General features: G+C 48.9%; 1 protein-coding gene across 6 annotated transcripts in view; it reads right to left on the bottom strand.

Annotated features, from left to right (window-relative positions):
- The window catches only part of LOC122383716 (serine/threonine-protein kinase mig-15-like), a 396,652-nt gene that overhangs the window by 212,232 nt on the left and 160,453 nt on the right, over nt 1–23,967 (bottom strand). For all 6 annotated transcript variants that reach the window (XM_043370438.1, XM_043370439.1, XM_043370441.1 and 3 more), the window contains exon 13: nt 12,561–12,699. In XM_043370438.1, the coding sequence (XP_043226373.1) occupies nt 12,561–12,699 (139 nt within the window). The remainder of the gene's footprint in view (nt 1–12,560; nt 12,700–23,967) is intronic.

Genomic DNA, 23,967 nt, shown 5'->3' with positions numbered 1-23,967 from the left:
TCATGGTCGTGAAGTAGTCACGAGAAATTGCCAACATTCAGTTCAAGATTTTGGAAACTGTAGAACGATGATCAAAAACCATAGATAGCCATTTGATTTGCCATGGTATTGGCAGTGTAATGGAGTTTACAGCATGTCTGTATGTCTGTTCTGTCAGTGGATATCCATATCCATACTCCAGGATATCCATACACGTTTGCACGATATTCATACTCCAGGTGCAGGGGCGAGCAGTTACTTCTTACGAGGGGTGCGGAGTCGAAGTCAGAGTCGGAGTCGGAGTCGGAGTCGGAGTCAGAGTCGCCCAGAGTCGTGGCAACGAGCCAGGAGTCGGAGTCGGAGTCGGTCAGGAGCCCGCAGTGGAAGTCGGAGTCGGTCCGAATCGGAACAGCTCCATCGCGACTCCGAAACACTGGCAGGGGTCCGGAGTCGGAGACAGAGTCGGCCGGAGTCATGGCAACGAGTCAGGAGTCGGAGTCGTAGTCGGAGTCGGATTTGGCGCCACCACGACTCCGCAACCCTGCTTCTTACCATCATTTATAAGGATAAGCGATTGCAAGACTGACGAGCCGACCTGGTGCTAACGAAGCGACGGGTAGGTACGCCTCGGGAGATGACGCTTCACGGACGATTTTGCGCACAAGTGCGCAGTCTGCTTTTACGTTCCCCTTACGCAGAATTGAACAGCGATTTATTCTGCCAAAAAGCTCAATGGAGGTCGATGGAGAACTTTTTGTATGTCCAATGAAACATAAACGCAATTTTGCAAATATTGCTGTGGTGACACTGCAAACAGAATGCAATGCCGTTCCTGATTTTGAACACGCATGGGAAAAAGAGTCACTCCACTCGATAGCCAACATAACAAGGATTATTTTGATATATAATAATCCAGTTTTACAACGTCATGGAGGTACTCCACATGCTATCACCAGCGCGGTTGTTTAAACCTTTGACGGCGCACCAAAAAAGTCACTGTCAGAAACTCCCGATTCCACGTACAATAATGGAGACTAAATGCGCAACTAAATAATTTTTTCTGCCCAATTCAAAACATTTCATCAATTTCCAACAGAATGACACCCCAAATATACATATATTCCGAAATTGCCCACGGCCATCCGTGAGGCCGTTTCCAACCATAGTGCACCGGCAGGAAACCTCGGGCGTTAGCACTCAGTTTGTGAAAATCCGGCCGGAGGCTGTACCTCTTATGACGTCATAACTCCGTGACCTGACATGACCCGATCAATTTTTTTTCGGCAAAAGATGCGCAAAGGTTGCCCCAGAGGGTATTGAAAATTTCAGCCCGCTACGACAAGCCGTTTAGCGTGCACTTCGAAAAAACCTCAGGGGGGGGGGTTGATACAACCCCCCCCTAGGCGTTCTAGGGTTAAAAAGTTATGAACGGATTTTGATAAAATTTTGCATGCAGCTTCCCAACTGACTCATGTATCAACTTTAAGATCGTTTTTACATTTTGTAATAGTTGTTGTTGTGCTATGGCGAAGATGACTAAGTGAGCCCAAATTGCGGCGCTGAAGTAGACTGGCCACAGCTCCCGAAGCGTTGCCAAACAGCTCGGTGTTGCCGTAAAAACTGTTTGCAGTATAATTAAATGACTTAAAAAGACAGTGCTAGTGTCGTCGAAGTACATGCCAGGCAGAACAAGGGATTTCCGCTTCAAAAAGCCAGTTGATATCGTGCACAAGAAGGTGTTTCAATTCCTAGGCGAAGCATGCGCAAACTGCCAAGGGAACTCGTTGTTTAGCCCAGAACCGCCAAGAGAATCATAAACGACGGCTTAAGCCTAAGCTACACTAGCATGAATTCCGACGTTTTTTCGGTTTCTGCGGGATTTCGGTTTGCGTCGTCAAGTTCGCCTCATAGCGAATGCATTGCGCAAGCTACACTGCCAGTCTGGCGTCCCGTGGAACGAAAACCCGCAAAAACCGACGAGTCGGAACCGAAAAAAAGTTCAGAGCTGTGAACTTTTTTTCGGTTTCTGCGGGATTTCGTTTTAGTGATGAATGATTAGGAGTGATTGTCTCTAATAATATTGTGACGATGGAACAGTTTCAAATTTGAATAATGAAAATGGTGTAATTCATGATTAAAGAAGACAAGATGTGTTTAAAAACTCATCATTCTGCTTCAAATATGATAATTGTAACTAAGCTTACAAATGATTATGATCGAAAATATATTCTTGTTAGCTGTAAAATCTTTAAAACAATTATTTAATCATAATTTTGTTAAAACACGATAATATTTAGCATGAATAATTAATTAATTTGATCACTTATCCATCACTATGCTATAAACAACGCCGTCCACGCGGCGGCCGCCCGGAACGAAAAAACGCAGAAACCGTAAAAACGCGGAAACCTAAATCACGCAGAAACTGAAAAAACGCTGATAGTGTAGCCTGAGCTTTAGGCTTTATGTCATACAGGATGCAACGTCGACACCTAATTTCGGCGGCATCCAAGAAAAACCAGCTACACAGGATCCAAAAGACGTTGGAGGAGATCAGGAGCGCCGGTAACAAGGCATTCTGCTGGTCCAATGACAACATGTTCATGCCTGAGCCCCAGAGACACTCCCAAAGCGTCAACATTTTGGCAGATGGTCCATCCAGCATTGATCCTGCTATTCGCACCATTTTTTGTTGCTTGAAGCCTGCTGGTGTCATGGTTTGGGCTACCGTCGCATCCGACGGCTCAAAAGGAGCCTTGGTCTTCATCAAGGAGGCTGTGAAAGTGAATTCAGAGGTTCAAGTCCATCTGCTGGAGGAACATGCTTTGTCTTGGGTCACTCAGTCGTTCTGAGACGGATACGTCTTCGTCCAGGACGGTGCGCCGCTGCAAACGGCCAACATCGCTCAACCGTGGTGGAAGACCCACATGCCTGGGTTCTGGGACAAAGACATTCGGCCATCATCAAGTCCAGACCTGAACCCGATGGACTTCGCAATCTGGGCCATCTTAGAGAGGAGGCTGTGTGCAGTGCCACACAGCAGAATCGCCGCCCTGAAGCTGGCCCTCGAGACGGCACCGTCGAATCTTGGCGGGGACACAGTGCGGCGCTCGTGCCCCTCCGCAGAGGGACGTTTCGAAGCAGTGGTGAAGGCAAAGGTGACCATATTGAGTCATTATGCCGTCGCTGAGATGTGTACATGTTACTGCATATATGTGCCAGAAATCAATTTGATATCTTTGTTCGGGGCCGAAATATTTAAGAAAATCAAGAGGTAAATCTTTCTGCCCCACCCTGTATACCCCACCCGGAGCACCAGCACAGAAGCGACACTCGAACTTTTAAGGCAATCGTTTGCTTGTTGGGGCCTCCCTCGCACAGATAATGCACAAGGCTTTATGTCGGAGAAGTTCAAGTTGTTCTGCAAGCAGAACAACATCACTCATCTGACTACACCTGCGATGTCGCCGAAATCAAACGGGCTGGCAGAGAAAGGCGTGGGTACGTTCAAAAGCAGTTTTAAAAAGCAGCGTTCTGGTTCAGTTCACACCAGGGTGTCGAGATTCCTGTTCAGCTACCGTTCGACGCCACACACCACCACTCGTATGTCGCCAGCCGAGCTGTTTCTGGGGCGCCGTGTGCGGACACCGATGGACGCGCTTGTACCTAACTTGAGCGAGTCTATCCGTCAACGCCAAACACGACAAAAATTGTACCGTAACCAGCATACTGTCGACCGAAATGTCAATGTTGGTGACTCTGTGTATGTGTCAGCCGTGAGCCGTTTGCGGGGTGGTGAGGGGCGGACATGGCTGCCCGGAGTGTTTTGCGGGGAAGGCAGGTGTCAAGCTGTCTGTTCGATTGGAAGATGGTCGCATTATTTATAGACACTTAGATCATGTCCGCGCGGTGTCTCGATGTCCGCCTGTTCGTTGTCCGCCTGTTCGCCGTCGTGATACCGGCCCGCCCAGCGCCGGCTATCCCCGCGAGCTGGTGACCTCCCAGTGTACGGCGGCTCGGGCTCAGCAGCCTGCCGCGGTGACGTCACCGCCGGCCGCAGTGACCGCGGCGGCGACCGCGGCTGGGGTGCGGGGTGAGCCTCGCTATGAGCTGCGGAACCGTACGGTCATCAAGTTAGATGTAAGTGAATCCTAATCTATAATCTAAGATTCGGAATCAGGTGAGCCCCTACGATTTGGACCAAACTTGGTCAGTGGATAGTACGTAACGTCCTGATTACGATGCACCCAAAATCTAAGCTCGGCCCGTCATATTTACGAGGTTACGGATGTTTGAATTTCAAGGTCATTCGGGAGAGCCCCTGAGATTTCCGTCAAAATTTGTGTACGGACACTCTAGATGCTCCTCATTACGAATATCACAAAATTTAAGCTCGGCCCGCCATATTTACGAAGTTGCGGAGGTTTGAATTTCAAGGTCATTTGGGTGAGCCCCTGCGATTTCCGTCAAAATTGGTATACGGAGTCGGACATATTACATCCTCCTCATTACAAATATCATAAAAGTTAAGCTCAGCGCGCCATATTTTTCAAGTTACGGGGCCAAAGTTACGGAATTTCAAGGTCATTCGGAGAGCCCCTCCGATTTTCGTCAAAATTTGTATGCGGACACAATACATGCTCCTCATTACGAATATCATAAAAGCTAAGCTCGGCCCGCACTATTTCAAAAGTTACTGACGTTTGAAACTCACTGAAATTCAAACATCTCTAACTTTTGAAATAGTTGCGGGCCGAGCTTAGCTTTTACGATATTCGTAATGAGGAGCATGTAATGTGTCCGCATACAAATTTTGACGAAAATCGGAGGGGCTCTCCGAATGACCTTGAAATTCCGTAACTTTGTGACTCCGTAACTTGAAAAATATAGCGGGCCGAGTTTAATTTTTATAATATTTGTAATGAGGAGGATGTAATATGTCCGTATACCAATTTTGACGGAAATCGCAGGGGCTCACCCAAATGACCTTGAAATTCAAACCTCCGTAACTTCGTAAATATGGCGGGCCGAGCTTAAATTTTGTGATATTCGTAATGAGGAGCATCTAGAGTGTCCGTACACAAATTTTGACGGAAATCGTAGGGGCTCTCCCGAATGACCTTGAAATTCAAACATCCGTAACTTCGTAAATATGACGGGCCGAGCTTAGATTTTGGGTGCATCGTAATCAGGACGTTACGTACTATCCACTGACCAAGTTTGGTCCAAATCGTAGGGGCTCACCTGATTCCGAATCTTATTTGTTGTTGTTTATTGGGGCTTAAGGGCGCGCCGACTACAAGGTCATTTTGCGCCCATTTTTGAGTATAGATTGGGATTCACTTACATCTAACTTGACGACCGTCGGAACCGTGCGGTGTTGCGTCAACCCGATCGACTGGCGTATGAGTAACGTCTTGCCTGTTCGAATGGTTGTTGGTCTGTCACATTGTTATCTAAAGGTGGATTATTATGTTGGTGCACATTGGTTTAAACCAGGGTGGCTTAAAGGGACCATCCCACCTTAACATTAGTTTTGAGTTGAGATAGCCAAGTTTGCGGCCAGGCTCAGAAACCACCATTTATCCTGGTCGCAACCCCCGCAGCTTTATGGTGTTCAAGAAATTTCTTCCCTTTACTTGCAGGGTGGGACCAGCTTAGTCCCTATCTCTTAACCATTAGCGGTTTGTTGATGACGTCAGCAGTCATTTCAACGCCCGCCATTCCTTGAACCCGAGTTTTGCTGACCTTGAGCTCCCTTTTTTATCAACGTGAAATCCGTCGTCGGCGCTGAGAAAGCCTATTGCTTTTCATTTTAATTTGAATATTAGAAGATACCCACCACTGGAACTTGGACTGATATTATACCAAGGCCGAAGATGATCAAGCTGCCTGCTATATCTGGAGCTTGGTGTTCAACTTCAACATGGAATGAAAAACAAAATATCAAAGCAAACTGGATATGGTACTGCAAGTTTAAGTCCAAAGAAATTTGAAGAGCTGACAATTGACATTAATTCTTTTCCCGCAAGGTTTCCATAGGAGATCACACCATGACGAAATATTTTTGATGTTAACAGTTGAAAGGGGATTGATCTTCCAGTTTTGACGAAAGACGCTGCTGACTGTCTTTGGAAAAGGATGTCGGCATGAGGTGCAATTGTGCTTGTGATGTGGTTATAACTGGTCTTTTCACAGTGTTAAATTAAATGTGCCATTGCAGCCAAGTGTGTTATCATGTAAGGTAAAATCAAAACTACAATGTTGGTTTTACGAGCATTGAGAAGGCTGGTAGGTAACACCTGCCTGTGCTCGTAAATCATGCTGACAAAGTATTCTAAATTAATTTTATCATACACTTTTGTTGTCCAGAATGGTTGCACTATTGTTTGGTATCATATTATTCCATGTACATATGGTAGTGTTAAGTCCGACCAACATGTTACCAGATTTGAAGCTGTTACGTTACCTAAGTACCTACCTGTTTTTTTACTGGCGTGGTGAATGTCACCTGGATTTTGTTTTGAGGTGCAGACCTAGTAACTCTGACTACATGGGTTTGAAGCTATTATCTATTCTGTTTTTACTGGCCTGGTGAATGGCGACTGATGTTGTCCGTGGATGGCACTGAAACAAATTTTGAGTGTCAACTGCCATGTACAGTGTTTTAATACAATGCTGAGGACTGAAAGTTGTCTTGTTTAGAGTGGTGAAAGTTCAGGATATGCCAGCCACCATGGTGGGTCAGAGTTAATGTGTTGCAGTCAGTTCGGCTTCGGCAAGCACACGGATGGGCATTGGGCATACGCATCAAGACCTGCTCTGCCATACTTTCAGCCAATTTTACCTAGGCAAGTCTTCTTTTTTTCTGCCAAAAGCTATGACATTGTGAATTTCAGTGCTGTGGCCTGTGTCATGTGTGTAGCTTTCAGGAAAGCAATTCTAAATAAAGCTCTGATAAAGTGCATGAAATCAGCAATGCAGCCCTCTATTACATTTTCTACAACATCTTACTTGTTCCTTGCATGGAGAGAAAAATGCAATGTTATGAATTCGTTTATTCACATAATTTGACAAGCATGCAGTTACCTGCTACTATCACTGCACAAAACAGAGCAGAAAACATCAGTTGATCAAACACAAGACAAAACAGAAGTTTACAACATAGGCCTGCCGAACCTGCTTCCTCCCACCACAGTTGATGCCATTTCCTAGCCTGGCTTGATGTGAGCACTGAATAGCTGCTTTGTCTAATTACAGCTCACTACCATTCAACTTAAACTACTCTCTTTAAAGTAAGAGTGAGAGCGTTCAGTGTTCATAGCAGCTCGACAGACGACAGACAACAAACATCTTGACAAACCAACCAGTATTTGATTTGGCTAATGATTTATGTGCCTGTTGTATCATGGCCAAACTACTTTAACAGCAATAATCCCTGTTTCATCTTGATCTTGCTTTTAATTCCATTTGAACTCAGATCTTGAAACAATCATGTGAAGTGATATCAGATACTGGCTTCTGTTTCTCTTGAAAGCAAGTTAAAACAACAATGATAAACTAAGGCAGGAGATGTGAGTTGTGGCAGTAGATTTTTGATTCAACATATGTCAACCTTATATTGCTTGAGACCTCTGTGACAGACAAACAAATATTTATAGTTTTTTGATAGTTTGGATTCTTGGCTTGATTTAGCAGATCAGCTGTGAACCTTGACTTTGAAATCACATAAATGTCATGGTACACGAACGAGTCCTCGCATGACATTTCTTCGTCCGCATTTCTTCGTCTACAAATCTTCGTCGGTGCATTTATTTGTCCATCAATGCTTACTCTTGCATATATTTGCGTTGAAGAAGAAATGCGAGCCGATTTTCATATACCCTGATGCGAGACAAAGTAATGCGATACGAATAAATGCCCTGACGAAGATTTGCAGACGAAGAATAGCGATACGAAAAAATGCCATAAGAAGAATTGTCCTGGAATCCTTTGTTGGCCATCATATATTGACCTTGATAAGATAAACGCATCATTCGCGCAATATTTGTCGCACTTTGATACCAAATTATTGCTTCCAAATGCCGACGTAAATAAAACCTTTATGTGACGTCATAGAAACAGCGTAGTTCCCAAAAAGTAAACAAAAATAAAAGTCTTATATCTCGAAAACGGTTGAATATTTTCCGGTAAAATTTGGTAGATGTTCATTTTCGCTCTTTGTGATTCACGCTACATCACTTTTATGCCAATTCATTAACTTTTTTGAAGGTGGGAGGGTCCCTTTAAATTAAATAAAAGTGGTGACCCAATTGACAAAGATGGGCTACACTTTGGGCTACACGATTAATGTAAACAAAACCCATGATACCTACAGTTCAACCCAAGTAGCATGGTGATTGGTGACGATACTGACGCAGTCAATTTTTCTTCATAAACAAATGTTTAACACAGCAAAACTTGATAAATAATTACTTACGAGGCACACTGATAGATAACAGACACCACTGTAATGATATCGCGATAAAATCTAAGTAAAATGTCCATAATTTTACGGAAGCATTGACACACGTCACGTGTCATCTCTTCCATAATAGCGGCCTTAGAGGCGGCGGCCATTTGCATTAAACTGTATAACAAATAAAGTTTTCTTTTCTTTTTTGCTTAAGTCCACTTTAGTCAAAATTCCTTGTATAAATTTTGTCATCTTAAAATTAATTCAAGAAAGATTGTAGGCCGCTTTTGCTGAAAAATGAAGTACCAGAAAAACAAAGTTGTTCTATTATTTTCCATTAGTTATTGAGCTACATCGGTACTTGGCGCAGCTGCGACATTAAAATGTTTTTAGATGTGTTCAGTTTTGAAACTGCTGTGTGCGAATCAAGCCAAAAACCAATTATATTTTATGAATGCTTATGATTACATTGCTAGCGATCTGTATCTGTTGAGGAGAGCAGGAACGAGAACACTAATTAAAGAAAATAAAGTATCCACAGGATCATGAGTGCCTTCAATATTAGATGATAATGGTGAAGCTAGTGCTGTATTAAACAGGGTTTTGGATAATGTAATTGCATTGCAGTGAAATGGAGAGCAAGACAAGGTCAAGATCAATCACAGACTCCTCAAAACAAAGTCAAATTTGTTGCTAATAAATGCTTTGGAAATTTTGAGAAAGGTAGTTAAAGTATGTTTTCCAGCATACAGTGAGTTAAACATTAATTAATGTTTATGTCTTGCACATTGGCCTTCTTTGTAAGATAATTATCCTCATGGTATTGGAATTTGCGAACACTGATAAGTTGCCATTTAACATTGGTATTTGGTAGACTGATGTATTTGATGTTACAGTTAATGTGTTTGCCCATTTGTTAGGACATCATGCATTTGGGAGAAATGTGTCATGATTGCCATTTTTTCTTCATCCAGTGTCATTTAGCAAATCAAATTTGAGTTCAGAAGGTTTATCAAAAATGCTTTCAAATTTTTATGGCAGTAGTTGATTTCTATAATACCGACAAAATACCAAACGCTTTTGGTATATAATACCGAATACCGAATCGGTATTGGTTCGGTATCGGTATACCGAAATTTTGGTAACCGATTAACACCACTAGTGCATACCAATATGAAAGAGAAAATAGATCTTAAGTTGAACTCTCCTCGACATTTGCATTATTATAGCCAAAATGTATTTGTTGCAGGCAAAGTAAAACCCCGGGCATTTGGCAGAATGCCTGACCGGTCAGGCATTTTGCAAAATGCCTAGGTAACTTGCAAAATGCCTGAGCCGCCAGACGTTTTGCAAAATCGGCGTTTAGCGCAGCTAGGAGCTTTTTCCAATCGTATACGAGCGAAAAATTTTGTGGTACCATGACTTCTCTGTTTGGCCCTCTAGGGGCAATGAACCAGCGCGCGGCCGCTGCGCAGCCAAGACGTCCGTCGCGGTCACGTGACTTAGGCTAGGGGACGCGCGCCCGCGATAACGTTGTGTCCCATTTCTGCCTGGTCTGTCTGGCGACACACGCGTTGGCGCTCCGCTCTTACAACCAACTGGCGTTACAAGGTACGCATATATCTTTCGCACACAGTTGCCGTTCGGCTTCCCGGTTTTTATATGTGCTCGATTTGGTGGTGATCCATTTAGAGCGGTGTGCTGTGCATGTGTTGTTGTGTTATACTGATGAGTGGTGTTTCCGGGCAATGCTCATGCGAGCTAGGGCCGGGCTAGCGTCCCCATCACGCCAGCTTTGTGTGAGACAGTGTTTTCGAGGCTGCAAGTGGTTCCTGTCGGCAAAGCCCAGCTGCGTACCGTGCAAGCATGCATTGGGCTGCTCAATTTTGCCTGCATCGCTGTTCCCCTTGGACGGCCCTTTCTGCGCCGCCTCCATGACCTTTGCCGGGGGGTTAACCGGCCACACCACCGGGTCTCCATGTCCCGCGAAGCGAGGCTCGACCTCCGCGCATGGCGCCTGTTTCTATCCCACTTCAATGGCCGTTCCCTACTGGATCAGCGTCGCTGGCATCAGGAGCTCGGCCTGCTCTTGGAAACTGACGCCTCGGGCTCTGTCGGCCTGGGCGCCGTGCTGGGAGAGGCCTGGCTCTTCGGCTCTTGGCCGGTCCGTCTCCGGGACGCAGATATCTGCGTGAAGGAGCTCGCTGCCGTGGTCGTGGCAGTCACCGTGTGGCGCGACCGCCTCGCCGACCGGTGCGTCTTGGTGCGCTGTGATAATGCCGCAGTGGTGGCTTGCATCAACACGCAAACCTCGCGTTCTCCGACGGTGATGTGCTGGCTCCGCCGGCTGTTTGTCACGATCGTGTTGCACAACATCCTCGTTCGTGCTGTCCACGTTCCCGGCAATATCAACACCGCCGCTGACTCCCTTTCCCGCGGTCTCGTGCAGGAATTCCGGCGACTGCGTCCACGGGCCGACCACCTGCCGGCGCGCTGGAGCTGGGACGCATTCGACACCGTCGCACGGCGGACGCCCTGATCGGCGCCGCCCTGGCAGCCACCACCCAACGTGCCTACCAGCGGGTCCGAGAGCAGCTGGCCGCCTTCGTGGTGCGTCAGACCGCTCAGCCTCTTCTGCCCATTTCCACCCTCGAGCTTCTTGATTTTCTTGGCTCTCGATATGCCGCGGGTTGCGGTTCTTCTACGTTGGCTTCTATGGTGTCTGCCGTCGCCTACGACCACCGGGTCTGCGGGCTGCCCGATCCCACGGCCGACTTCCGAGTGAAGCAGCTGCTGGCTGGTGCCCGTCGTCTCCGTGCAGGTCAGGATCGTCGGTTAGCCCTCTCTCTGGAAGATATTACTCGACTGTGCACAACCCTTCCGTCCGTGGGCTGCTCACCGGTCGAGCGCGCTGCCTATCGCGCCCTCATTCCCCTGGCGTTCTTTCTGCTGCTGCGTCCTGGTGAAGTGGTACTTGGAGAGAACCCACACCACACTCTACAGCTGCAGCACATTCAGCTCCGGGATCAGCAGCTCACCGTCACGGTCCCGTCCTCCAAGACGTCTGCTGCGCCGCTCACTGCAGTACTCGCCGCTCGGTCCGACATCGCAGCGTGTCCCGTGGCCGCCATGCGCGAGTATCTCGCTGTCCGCGGCCGGGGTGCGCCCGATGACTATTTGTTCATCAACGGCCGCCGCCGGCCGCTGACCTGCCAGGATCTCAACGCCCTCCTCCGCCGGGCAGGTCGTGCTGCTGGTTTGGATGCCAGCCATCTCACCGGCCACTGCTTGCGCATCAGTGGTGCTTCACACGGAGCGGCCATCGGCCTCTCCGAGGTCCAGCTGCGGGACGCTGGCCGCTGGTCGTCGTCTGCCTGGCGGCGCTACCTCAGACGCCCGGTATCCCTGCTCCAGCGCACACCGCGCTGTCGGTCGTCAGTGTAAGCTGCCGCTTCTCACGGCATACCTACTCACCAGTCTGTATGTTTTTGCGTTCTGTTGTACATTAATCTCCTCGCACTGGCTCAGTACTGCATGGCAGGGTTCCCATAGTGCGCAATGCTCCTCCGCGGGTTCGGTGGGGTTTGTGGGCGTGTCACCTCACCCAAAGACGCTGTTTTCGTGAGAATATAGCCCCGAATCACTTTCGCACCGTCTTTGCTAGCGCGTAGGAGCATTGGAAAATCGGCGTTTAGCGCAGCTAGGAGCTTTTTCCAATCGTATACGAGCGAAAAATTTTGTGGTACCATGACTTCTCTGTTTGGCCCTCTAGGGGCAATGAACCAGCGCGCGGCCGCTGCGCAGCCAAGACGTCCGTCGCGGTCACGTGACTTAGGCTAGGGGACGCGCGCCCGCGATAACGTTGTGTCCCATTTCTGCCTGGTCTGTCTGGCGACACACGCGTTGCCGTCCGCCTCCCCGCCGCCGCCATGTCATGTTATTCGCTTGTCGCGTGTTATACCTCATCGGGCTGTCACCTCACCCAAAGACGCTGTTTTCGTGAGAATATAGCCCCGAATCACTTTCGCACCGTCTTTGCTAGCGCGTAGGAGCATTGGAAAATGGTGTTCGGCTTGGCTGAAGACTGGCAATGGGTGTGTGGCAGCCGGTGGGCCGGCCCACTTACCCTCCGCATCACCAGAGTGCCGGCGTCGCCCTCCTCGTCCGGGGTGGGCGGCAAAGGCCGGCTCGGCGGCTGGCTGGGCGGCCTCCTGGCAGCCACCTCTCCGCGCTCCGTGTCGCGCTCCGAACTCTGCCACTGGGCGCTGGACAGCAGGCCCACACATCCCCCCGTCAAATTGATGTAAAACACCGGCTCACAGTGATATACACCCGGTCACAGCATAGAACACCGGGTCACAGTGTAGAACACCGGGTCACAGACTCACAGTGGTATACACAGGGTCACAGTGAAGAACAACGGGTCACAGTGATGTACAGTCACCAGCACTTGCTACTAATCACCTCGTTTTTGTTCAGTAGTTTGAAGACCGATCAATTGTCAGTCGCGCAAGATACGTCAAACGATCCGTTTGGTCCTCCGATTTTCGAATATCTAACTTGTTTTTGTATATTCGAAGCATTTTGGGATGGGGAGCCAAAAAACCTCTTTTCTGCCCTAAAGTGTGCCCCAAGAAGTCGTAGAACCTAGCCCCGCCTCTGATCCACAGACCACTAGTGCCATCTCTTGTCAGCCGAACAAGCCGCAGAAGTAAATAATGTCACGTGATCTTTGCACACGCTACAATTACTACGCAGCTGTAGTGGGGGAAGCGGGGCGGAGGCGTGGAGAGGGACGCGATCGGTCGGCTGGGGTCAGGTCGCCGAGGTCAGAGGTCATCCGCCGGAGGGTGTTTGAGCGGTTGGGCCGTGTGGGCTAGGGCCTGCGGAGTGGGGAGCGCCTGGGCCTGTCTGGAAACAAGCCCTACAACGCTGTGACAGTCGAGAATATTGTGAGGAAAGAGAGAGAGAGAGAGAGAGAGAGAGAGAGAGAGAGAGAGAGAGAGAGAGAGAGAGAGAGAGAGAGAGACAGAGAGACAGAGAGAGAGAGAGAGAGAGAGAGAGAGAGAGAGAGAGAGAGAGAAAGAGAGAGAGGGAGATGGAGGGAGAGAGAGAGAAAAGAGAGAGGAGAGAGAGGGGAGATGGAGAGGGAGAGAGAGGAGAGAGAGAGAAAGAGAGAGAGAGAGGAGAGAGAGAAAGAGAGAGAGGAGAAAGAGAGAGAGAGAGAGAGAGGGGAGACAGAGAGAGAGAGAGAGAGAGAGAGAGGGAGAGAGAGAGAGAGAGGACGAGAGAGAGAGAGAGCGAGAGAGAGAGAGAGAGAGAGAGAGAGAGAGAGAGAGAGAGAGAGAGAGAGAGAGAGAGAGAGAGAGAGAGAGAGAGAGAGAGAGAGAGAGAGAGAGAGAGAGAAAGTGAGAGAGAGGGAGCTAAGAAAGACTGGAGGGAAGGGATAAGGACGGGAGGAGAGAAGAGAGAGAGAGAGAGAAAACTGAAAAGAAAAACCAGAGAGGGTAAAATGAGAAAGAGGGCAATGGGTAAATCAGTGAGAGGGAGCGAGAGAGGAAATATTTAGTTGTGTCAGCTTGTTTCACATGTAAAATGCAAATTTGCTTTCCATCATTACAGCTTCGGATTGGAAATTAAATCTTAGCTTCCTTGTGATAAACCCACGTTCGGACGGGATGCAGTAGCGGCGGAACACCTTCAATTAAGGGGGGGGGGGGCTCTGCCGACTTTTGGTCCTATTATTTCCATGCAACGCTCATAGGGCTAATGTTGAAATGCCAAAATCAAAGGGGGGTACGGTGCCCCGGTGCCTTCCCCATTCCGCCGCCTACGACGGGATGGGGACGCTTTTATGGTCGTCGTTGGGAGCTCGGCACTAATGGGGTCTGGGGATGATGTTGAAGGCTTGGCAAATGTTTCATAAAAGATGCTATTTATTTTGCACAACCTATTAAACATTTTTTACGTTTGCTATGAAAATGCTAGGCCCAGTTCCTTCAAGATCAGGCCCACGACTCCACAGCTTACAACAGGAGCTAGCTAACATGAACAATTAACCCGCGCCGTGTTGGTGGCATGAACTTTCCATCGAGTGCTGGGAGGGGGGGGGGGGCGTTTTACGCCCCTCCGTCTAACTCGGCTCCTGGGCCACGTAGCGACACGCGGTAAGCGACAATCGAAAGAGCGTCAAAAATAAGGAGTAAATCACTCGTTCATTTTAAGGTCAGGGCACAGGTCAGGTCACCAGGGTTCATCAAAGGTCAAATTTTGTTGATTTCCACGATTTCGAACACCCGACGGCTAGCTCGGGAACCAATAGAGCTACAGCGCCGTGGAAAAGCGCATTCGATAGCTCTTTTAACGCTTTTTCGCCAACACGTCCTCAAATTTGAACTCAGATCAACGGTTTAGCCCCCAGAGGGCACCACTCTGATTGACCTCAAATTTGACCTCAGATCAACGGTGTTTTCACCGCTCTAGCACGTCTCTGTCAAAAGTAAAAAACTGCTGAAGACTTTTTATGTCCTAAAATGACCTCAGGGGCACACACAGGGGTCACAGGTGCCATTTTCCGATTCAGTGTGTCATGTTTACCTATGGACCGATGTTTGAGAGGGTGTAGAACGAAATTCGTCCAAAAGAGGCGCATTTCAATTTTCTCCCATTGACTTATACCTAATGGAGCAGTCGCAAAACTGACCTGACCTTAGGTCACAGACATAAAAAATCCGAGGTATCCATTTTATACAAACTGTTACCCTAAGCAATTACTGAAAGTTTTAAAGTGATCGCTCAGTCGGTGTAGCTACAACGAGCTTTCAATTTTTTTTTCTGAGGTAAGGTCACTTGACGTTACCTGGTGACCTGACCTTGAATGACGCTACGCGTCGCGTTGCCGTTTTTGAGATATTCGCGAAAAACCTGAAGGGGAAGGGCGTAAACCCCCCCCCCCCAGCACGGCGCGGGTGGTCGACATAGCGACTCGGACTGAACAAATGCCTTTAACGTTTCAACGGTTGAATAAGGTGAGAGGATTGAGACAGGCTTCTGCTTATCGGTAGTTTAGGTTGAAGTTAATTTCGCGAGCTGTCCATACTCCATAATAATTCAAGAGGGAAAATTCAGGTGCAATCGTTCGGGTCAAAGTAATACCAAACATTCTCAAATTTTGTAGTAAAGAGCCAGTAGTCTACGAATATATTCAAAAAACAATTAGAAAAAGAATAAGCGGACCGGTTTCGTCTATCAAAGACCTCTTCAGCGCTTTTCAAAAACGTATAAGAAGAAAACTAGCACAGTGACAATCGTTTGAAATAAAATTGGATTCAGTAAGAACTAAGAACTTCATTGTCCGAAAACCGCTGACAGTTGATAGCTCAATCACTTCAATGACACTTAGAGCCGTGCATAAGGAGGCGTGAAAACACTCCTCATCTCGTTCTATTACGAGAGGACCATGTCATGGCGTGAGAAAGGTGTTCTCAAAATAAATGACACTGTATGAGTGAATAAATATTCCGCGCCCCCTGGGGCTATTGGCGGACTCTACCACCTGATCGGGTGGTGCAGCCGTTTCGCCCTCCACCTGAGATCTCGGAAAGCTACCGACCGATTTTAAACATTCAAAGAGCGTTTGATGGCCCCACCAGGGAACTACCTTGTTACCAGGTTTCGTTGACCTAGGTGCTGGGTGCAACCCATGACGTCACAAGTCAGGTCAAAGGTCGCATTTTTTCACCGATTTAGTCTAAGGAATGCGTTACAGCCGTGGTTACAGTCAGTTAACACATCAAATAAAAGGCCGGCATGTTATCGAAAAACATCGATGGAGCGTTGGTTGTCTAATACATATGTTGCCTAAAGAGGTCATTGATGCCAGGTCAGTTCACAGAGGTCAGGTCACTAAGGGTCACAATATGAACCCAACTATGCTAGGGTCGTGTAATACATGTTTTATGGCCAATTTTACATTTAAAATTCAATGGTGTGAGCTAGACGGTCATTGGGGCCAGTTTAGATTATATTCTGGTGGAGGTCAGGTCATGGACCATGGTCAGGTCAAAGAAGGTCAAATTTCAAAGTTGATATTTTGCATAAAAGGGATATCTATTCGATGCAGCTCATCACAGGAAATCCAATGGTGGCCTATGGCTTGCTTTGTGTGTTCCGTGACGGCTAAAAACTGAATTTGAAAATTTTACGTAATAAATTTTGAGTAGTTTTTTTTTTTGCCATAACTTTGCTAAAAATGGAGCTATCGAGTTTAAGTTTGGCATATCTAGAGCAGATAGTTCTATAACATATATTTCAGTTTTAATTTTGAAAGTCGTTGGTATTTTCGGGGTGTTATACTTCTATTGTTTTGATGGTCAAAATCAATTTTTGTTTGGAAATAAGAGTTAACAGTTTGGTAGCGCTGTTTATTTTACATCTTTTTGATCTTGAATATTTTTCGTTATCTTCAAAACTGTAAGCGTGACAGCTCTTCCCGCTAAACCTTTTATTGGGTCGAAAATGACAGAACATGGCATCCCTCTGACGTCATTTGTGACTAACCTTTCATAAGAGCTCTGGAAAAAATTGGTCACAAGGTGTAAAAATGATGCCCGGGAGGGGTCTTGAAAGTTTGGTGGCGACATTTGCTATACTTTAGGAGATATCGACTGAAAAGGAGAGGGGGGGCCGTTTCACGCCGCCCTCCCTCTCAACGGGGCTTTCAGTTGCTGCTCTCACAGAACTCTTGGTTATATTACAACGTAGTGGAATTGCAAGTGGCAATATAAGCTTCCTGCCAGCGCCGGAGCAGAGTCTAAACATGCAGGCTGAATTTTAACATTTAACTTTTTAATTTTTAATCCGTTGAGCTTTTTAGAAGTTGTATGAACTGTTCAGCTCCTTTTTTGGTCCATCACAGCGGGCTTGAATGTCATTTGTCAACCAAAATCGAATTAAAAACTTTTTATTTGGTCTGGCTACCTCGCCAACTTCTTAACTGGATCGTTTAGTAGCTTTTGATTGGGCACTGCCCACGTTGTCTGTCTAGATTTCGTGTCATAGACACTGCCTATGACACGAGAAGAGGCTGCTGACATCGTTTGTCGCGGTTGGATATTACCAATCCACATCCCAGTGGCTGCTCGATCGCACTTTCCCTGGCCCACCTCTCCCACCAGGCAAGACTTTGCCCGGCACAGCCGTCGCCTCAGTGCCTCGGGCGGTGACCCGTTCAAAGGGGCTCACAATTCGTATGGTGCCGTGGCTCTCAAACCAATACAGAACAGTGAAACGCAAAGGCTCACTTTCCATATAAGGCGAACGGCTGATTCTGGCGCCGGGGCTTCATTCATGCTAAGGCGCCCAATCACAGCGCCGCATTTCAGTTAGTGTCGGGCGCAAAAGCTACTATGCTCCGCCCCTGCATCACGTGACCCTGCCCTCACGTGGCCTCAGTCACGTGGTGTTTCCACTTCTTGGCGCATGGCGGCGCTAGTCTCGCAGGGGCGGTGGTAGCTTGCTCCCCCGCCGTCCAGGGGTGATGGGTAGCAACTGCTGGTGACTGTACACTGGGTCACAGTGGTATACATCGGGTCACAGTGTAGAACACCGGGTCACAGTGGTATGCACCGATCACCAACTGGCGGATCCAGGGGACACGGGGGCCACGTCCCCACCCCAAAGCCTGAAGGGGGGGGGGGGCAACATATCTTTTGGCCCCCCAAAACACATCAAGAAAAATGAATGTGAGAATGTAGCGTATTAGATACCTACTAGACCCAGCAGCGTGATTCAAAAGCGCAGAGAAACTACAGCATGTTCACTATTTATCTTCAAATGTCTGTGTCACTGGCGGATCCAGTCGTTTTCAAAGAAAGGAGCCAAAGCCGGCCAAAAAGTCAGGTCTCAGAAGGTCATCAATGACAAAAGTCCCCTCTTTTGATATAATTGGACTAAATGGGATCGGAAATGAGGATTTATTGACTAATCGTGCATACATGTCGTCATCTTTTGTGAATGGTGGTCCAGTGGAGATCCTAAAGGGGCAAATTCGATTTGGAAAAGGGGGGCAAATTGTGTTTTGGCAGCCCCTAGCCCTGACTTGGGCCCGGTTGCCCCTCCCCCCACATTGCCACAACAGATGGTAAATAACTTTTGAAAATACTCATCTCCAATATTAGTGTTTTCTGAACCAAAATTTTTCGAGGAATCCGATGGTGTGGTCCCCGAAATCTGAAAAAAAATTCCATTTTGGAGATAGCACCTATTTTTTGAAAAGTAAATATTCGTCATGCATAAAAGTCAAATAAATTGAAAATATAATGACTGAATATTTGTAACAACATAAGAATGTGTCGTACATAAATTGGTAATATATTTTATCTGCGATGATACTATAGCTGCTCATACATGTACATAAACTTGTACATTTACATTAACCCTCGCCGGCCGAGAAGGGTGGGGCTGGTGCCACCTCATAGAGTTTTTCGCGATAGCTCAAAACACGCTGAGGATAGACAGCTGAAACTTGGCATACCTAATCTTTTATTCAAGCTGGATCTTTAAACACCAACCACCCTTTCAGGTCAGGTCAGGTCACTGACCTATGACGTTATAAATGAGCCTCTGCGAGGTCCTCAGATGTTGCAACTTTGCAACGCCCTCAGTTTTCACAGGAAGATGAAACTTACAGGACGTAGTGTTGGGATATTGTGACCGCGGACCGGCCGTGTGGGGCCGTGGAACAGGATGGGTCGGCGGCCCGGCCGTCCGGCCGGCGAGCCGCCTGATCGCCGCGCGGTCACCGCGCATGCGCTCTGTGCCGTGGTTATATAAGGGCGCGACCGTGACCGGACTGGAGAGTCGGCGGGTCGCCGTGTCCGTGCTTGGTCGTCGGTCGCTGGAAGCACAATACACAGTGTCGTGGTATATGCAGCTTTACTTGGCCCTAACATATTTTGGCGCGGTCGGTAGGACCAATAACGTAAATGGGCTGCATATGAGTTTTTAAGAAAGAAGATTGCTGTGTGAGTTCTGTGACGGCCTACGCAAGCTCACGGTGGAAAAGGTGGACGGAGCCGGTGAGTAGAGACTTTGGGTGATGAGAGGTTCTCTCCAGTATAGTTCAGTATAACAAACTATGGATTTACCTACCATTTTCTTTTCAAGAGCCTCGAAATTTAGTGGAGAGTCGGGGGAAGTGTGGCAGAAATGGTTCCGCCGATTCGAAACTCAGACGGCGAGCATGAAAGCCGGGGACCGGCTGGCGGCTATGGTGGGTCTTTTGGACGGAGTCGCACTGGACACCTTCGTGTCACTCACCGAAGAGTCACGGAAGGACTACGGCAGGGTGGTTGAAGCACTGGAAAGTCGGTTCGGTCGGCAATAGACAATAGACAATAGACAATAGACAGTTTATTCAGGACATTCCACTGGAACATGTGGCTATTACTGCCCTTCGTCAGTAAAACAGGTGATGATAAAATGTAATAAAAGATGAAAGGGGAACACATACAGAGAGACACTCATGATGACTAGTTGGTAGTGTTCTGCTCCTCGAGCAGATGCCTGCGTAGGCGTTGTCCGAACGCCCCCGGGGGCAGTCGGGGCAAATCCGATGGCAGTGAGTTGAGGGCAGCCGGCGCTCGGCAGGTGAACCGGCGTTTGCCCATCTCTGTACGGGATCGCGGCACGCGCAGGAGTGTGTCCTGCCGCGCGCTGACAGCAGCGTCCCGGCCGCGCGCCTCCGCCACGGTGGCCAGACTACCCGCTAGCAACTCTGGCTCGGCGTGACACCGCACTTTGTGCAGCAGGCACAGGGAGCGGTAGGTGACGAGGTTCTCCGCGCTGAGCCAGCGCAACTGGCACATCAAATCGGAAACATGATCGTACTTTTTGCGGCCGAAAATGACTTTTGCTGCGTAGTTTAAGATTTTTTGTATCCGACAGAGATTGTGTCTGGTGCCAGCACCATACACTGCAATGCAGTATCGAACTTGTGATATGAGCAGTGCGCTGACCAGCACGGAGATCACAGTGGGCGGTAGGTGCCCCCGGAGATGCGAGAGACCACCCAAAACTCCAAAGCAGCGTTTCGTGAGCGTTGTAATATGATCACCCCAGGTCAGGTGACGATCAAATATGATGCCGAGATTTTTTGCTGAGGATACTGGGGGCAACTCGTGATCGCGGTATTTTACTTTAAGTTCAGGCAATGTGCGAAGATTTTGGGGGCTGCCCAACAGCATCAGCTGAGTCTTAGCGGCGTTGACTTTTAAGCCGTTGGCCCGGAACCAACGGTCAAGAGAGGCCAATGCTCGGGGTTACATGAGCAGAGTTAATGCGCATTACAAACGGACTACAATGGTGAGCGAATAGGAAAATCCGTTCCTGATACGCATTTACTTGCTCATGTAACCCCGGTAAATGTGTCCTCCATACGAGTGACGAGTGATTGAAATTGAGATTTCTTGCCGCTTACTAGAATTTGTGTGTCGTCTGCATATTGTACTACTACTGCGCCTTCGGCAAACTGACTAAGGTCGTTGGCGAAGACGCAGTAGAGGAGGGGGCCTAAGGCTGAACCCTGAAAAACTCCGATGCTGTTGGGTAGCGGGCGGGACTTTTTGATTCCACCGTGATTGTCAGTGAAGCTGACGCTCTGAGTGTGGTTTTGAAGATATGCGGAAAACCATGAAGTGTCAATTCCGTGCGCCTGTAATTTTGAAAGGAGCTTCGAGTGGTCAATCACATCAAAACATTTGCTCAAATCCAGCAGGCAGAGAAGGGAAACCTCTCCATGGTCAGATGCGGATAGGATATGGTCGGAAATGGATGCGAGCGCGGTTTCCGTGGAATGGTGAGGTCGGAAACCGTGCTGGTTAGGAGATAGGAGATGGTTTTCGGACAGGTAGGAATAGAGCTGTTGGTGGACAGCTCGCTCTAGGGTTTTGGTGATGACAGGTACGATGGATATGGGACGGAAGTTGGACGGGTTAGACAAATCACCGGATTTTAAGATGGGATGAACAAGTGAATGTTTCCAGGAGTGCGGGACGTCGGATTGGGTAATGCTGGAGTTGAGCAAATGTAGGAGCACCTCACCGATCGACTCAAAACACGCACGGAGCACGTGAATACTGACACCGTCCTCGCCACAGGCCGACGAGCTGCTGAGTCCGAAGACGACAGCACGCAGCTCTGACAGCGACAACGGCGCCAGCACGAACGCACAGGCGCCCACACGCGGCAAACGGCAAGGGGCGGTCGGCAGATCACCCGACCCGCGTACCTCGGCAGCTACTCGCGGTCCGACACTGACAAAATACTCATTCAGGTGGTCCGCCGATGTGCTGGGCACAGCACGCGACCCCCGCCTACCACCCACGTACGGTCTGATAATGCGCCACATGCCCCGGCGCCCACTCTCCCGAATGTGCCGCTCCACGTCATCACGGCTGTCACGCCGGATAGCGCTGCGTACCGCCCTGTTCGCGTTGCGGTATTCGCTCGAGCCGTGCCCGTACCGCGCTAACGCCCCCCGACGGCGACACATCAAATCCTTAGTGGCGTCGGACTTAGTGGAAGGGGCAGAAGGGTTCCGGATCTTGACGGCTCCGATGGGAGCGAGAGCGGCAAATAAGCACGTTGCAGGCTCATGCCGAACTCAACCGAGTTTGCCAGTCACCTTCGGAGTCTGTTGAGGACTTCTCAGCCAGGATCAGAGAGCTGAGTGGGATAGCCCAGCCGGCTCTGCCCAGCGACCACAGCGCTATGGAAGGATTCCAGTGCGGCCGATTCATCTGTGGCCTCCGTGACACGCAATTGCAAGAGAGGTTAATCAGCCAAAACGTATCCACACTGACTGACGCGGTACGCGTTAGTAAAGAATTCGAGGAGACGAGGAAGACGATCAAGGCAGTGCGAAATCATGAGATCGACGTCATCGGGGCGGTCCGCCCGGTCGGGGGTGAAGCAACCGTGGGTCAAGCAGAAAAGACTGTGACGGACAACAACCGGCTCACAGCCATCGAAGATCATATTCGCGGGCTACACGAGTCGATATCGGCCATCACAATGGCCCCGAAGACGACAACTGAAGCGAGTAAGCCTCGCCGACTTCCCCCGTGCTACCGCTGCGAGCAGCCGGGTCATTTTCAGCGAGACTGCCCCGAGCGTAGCCGTGGTTCACCTAGCGTCAGATGTTTCGGCTGTGGAGAATTGGGTCACCTCAAGCGACACTGCACCATTTCATTGCCGTCGACAAAGGATGAGCGCGCGCTGCCGCTCTGCTTATGTTGTGGGCAGCAGGGCCACTGGATGGCGGGGTGCCAATACTTCCAGGGTGGCAGCAATGGCGGAGGCCACTCCGAGACGAGAGCTGCTGATCCCCGGCGGGGCGCTGGTGCGCATCAGGAAAACTGAGCCGGACTGGAGCCGTGGGACAGGTCCCAGTCCTCTCTAAAGCGTCCCCACTCACGGCGTCGGCCGTTCGGGTCGTCATTCACGGCGCTCCGATATGGGCGCTAGTGGACACTGGTGCCGACTTCACCATGATGCGAAGAGGATTTTATTAGGGGAACCCAGCACTAAGAACAATCCGGCTCAGCCCGAGCGCGCGCAATGCTATCGGAGCGGGAGGTACCTCCCTCCAGATAGTTGGTGAGTTGGAAAACCTCTCATTATGCATTGATGGAGTCAGCTTCCGATGCCCGGTAGTGACCGTGGCAGACGACCTCGTGTACGACGTGATACTAGGTCGCGACTTCACGTGCATGCATCGCACGGTCATTGACGACGACACTGGCTCATTCAAGATTGGAACCATGAGCGTTCCCCTGCCAAGCCGGGAGCAGGTTCGACCAAGACGTGCGCGAGTGCGATTACTGTCGAACGTCGTCATTCCAGCACGGTCAGAGTGCGTGGTAGCTGGTAAGCTGGAGAGAGTGGACGGCGTGCAGAGTGATGAAATGGGTGCAGCCGGGATATTCGAGCCATCAACCGTAGCGGAGCGGGAGGGACTCCTGACTCCAAGGGCTCTGGTCGTTGCAGATGACGACGGGTGCGTCTCGATCATCTTGACAAATGTTGGGTCTGAAGAAGTCCGTGTTCTCAGAGGCAGTGACCTAGGGACATTTTATGATGCCACAAACGAGAAGGACTGCGAGTACAAGTTGTGCCTGGCTGCAGACGGAGGCGTTGGGGACAGTGATGACGATGACGTTGATGATGTGAGCTGCAGAACAGAAAGGCGTCAGAATACGACGGTGACAGAAGTACTTGATGTGGACGGATCTGACTTCTCAGCGGAAGGAAAGGAGAAGCTCAGAACCATTCTCAGCGAATATGCAGACATCTTCAGTCAGTATGCGGGTGATATCGGCAAGACAGATTTGCTCGAACACCACATCGACACAAGGGAGGAGGCTCCCGTGAAGCAGAGACCAGACTTGTAAACGACTCTGAGTTGATTCGTGAATCGACTCAGAATCAAACCGTTTTTCGATGAGTCATGAGTTGATTCGAATCACTTCATC

The sequence above is a fragment of the Amphibalanus amphitrite genome, unplaced genomic scaffold (genome assembly GCF_019059575.1).
Source record: "Amphibalanus amphitrite isolate SeventyFive unplaced genomic scaffold, NRLGWU_Aamphi_draft 000171F_arrow, whole genome shotgun sequence".
NCBI classification, from domain to species: Eukaryota; Metazoa; Arthropoda; class Thecostraca; order Balanomorpha; family Balanidae; genus Amphibalanus; species Amphibalanus amphitrite.
The sequence above is the reverse complement of the archived record's forward strand: the minus strand, read 5'-3'. Positions and strand labels throughout refer to the sequence as shown.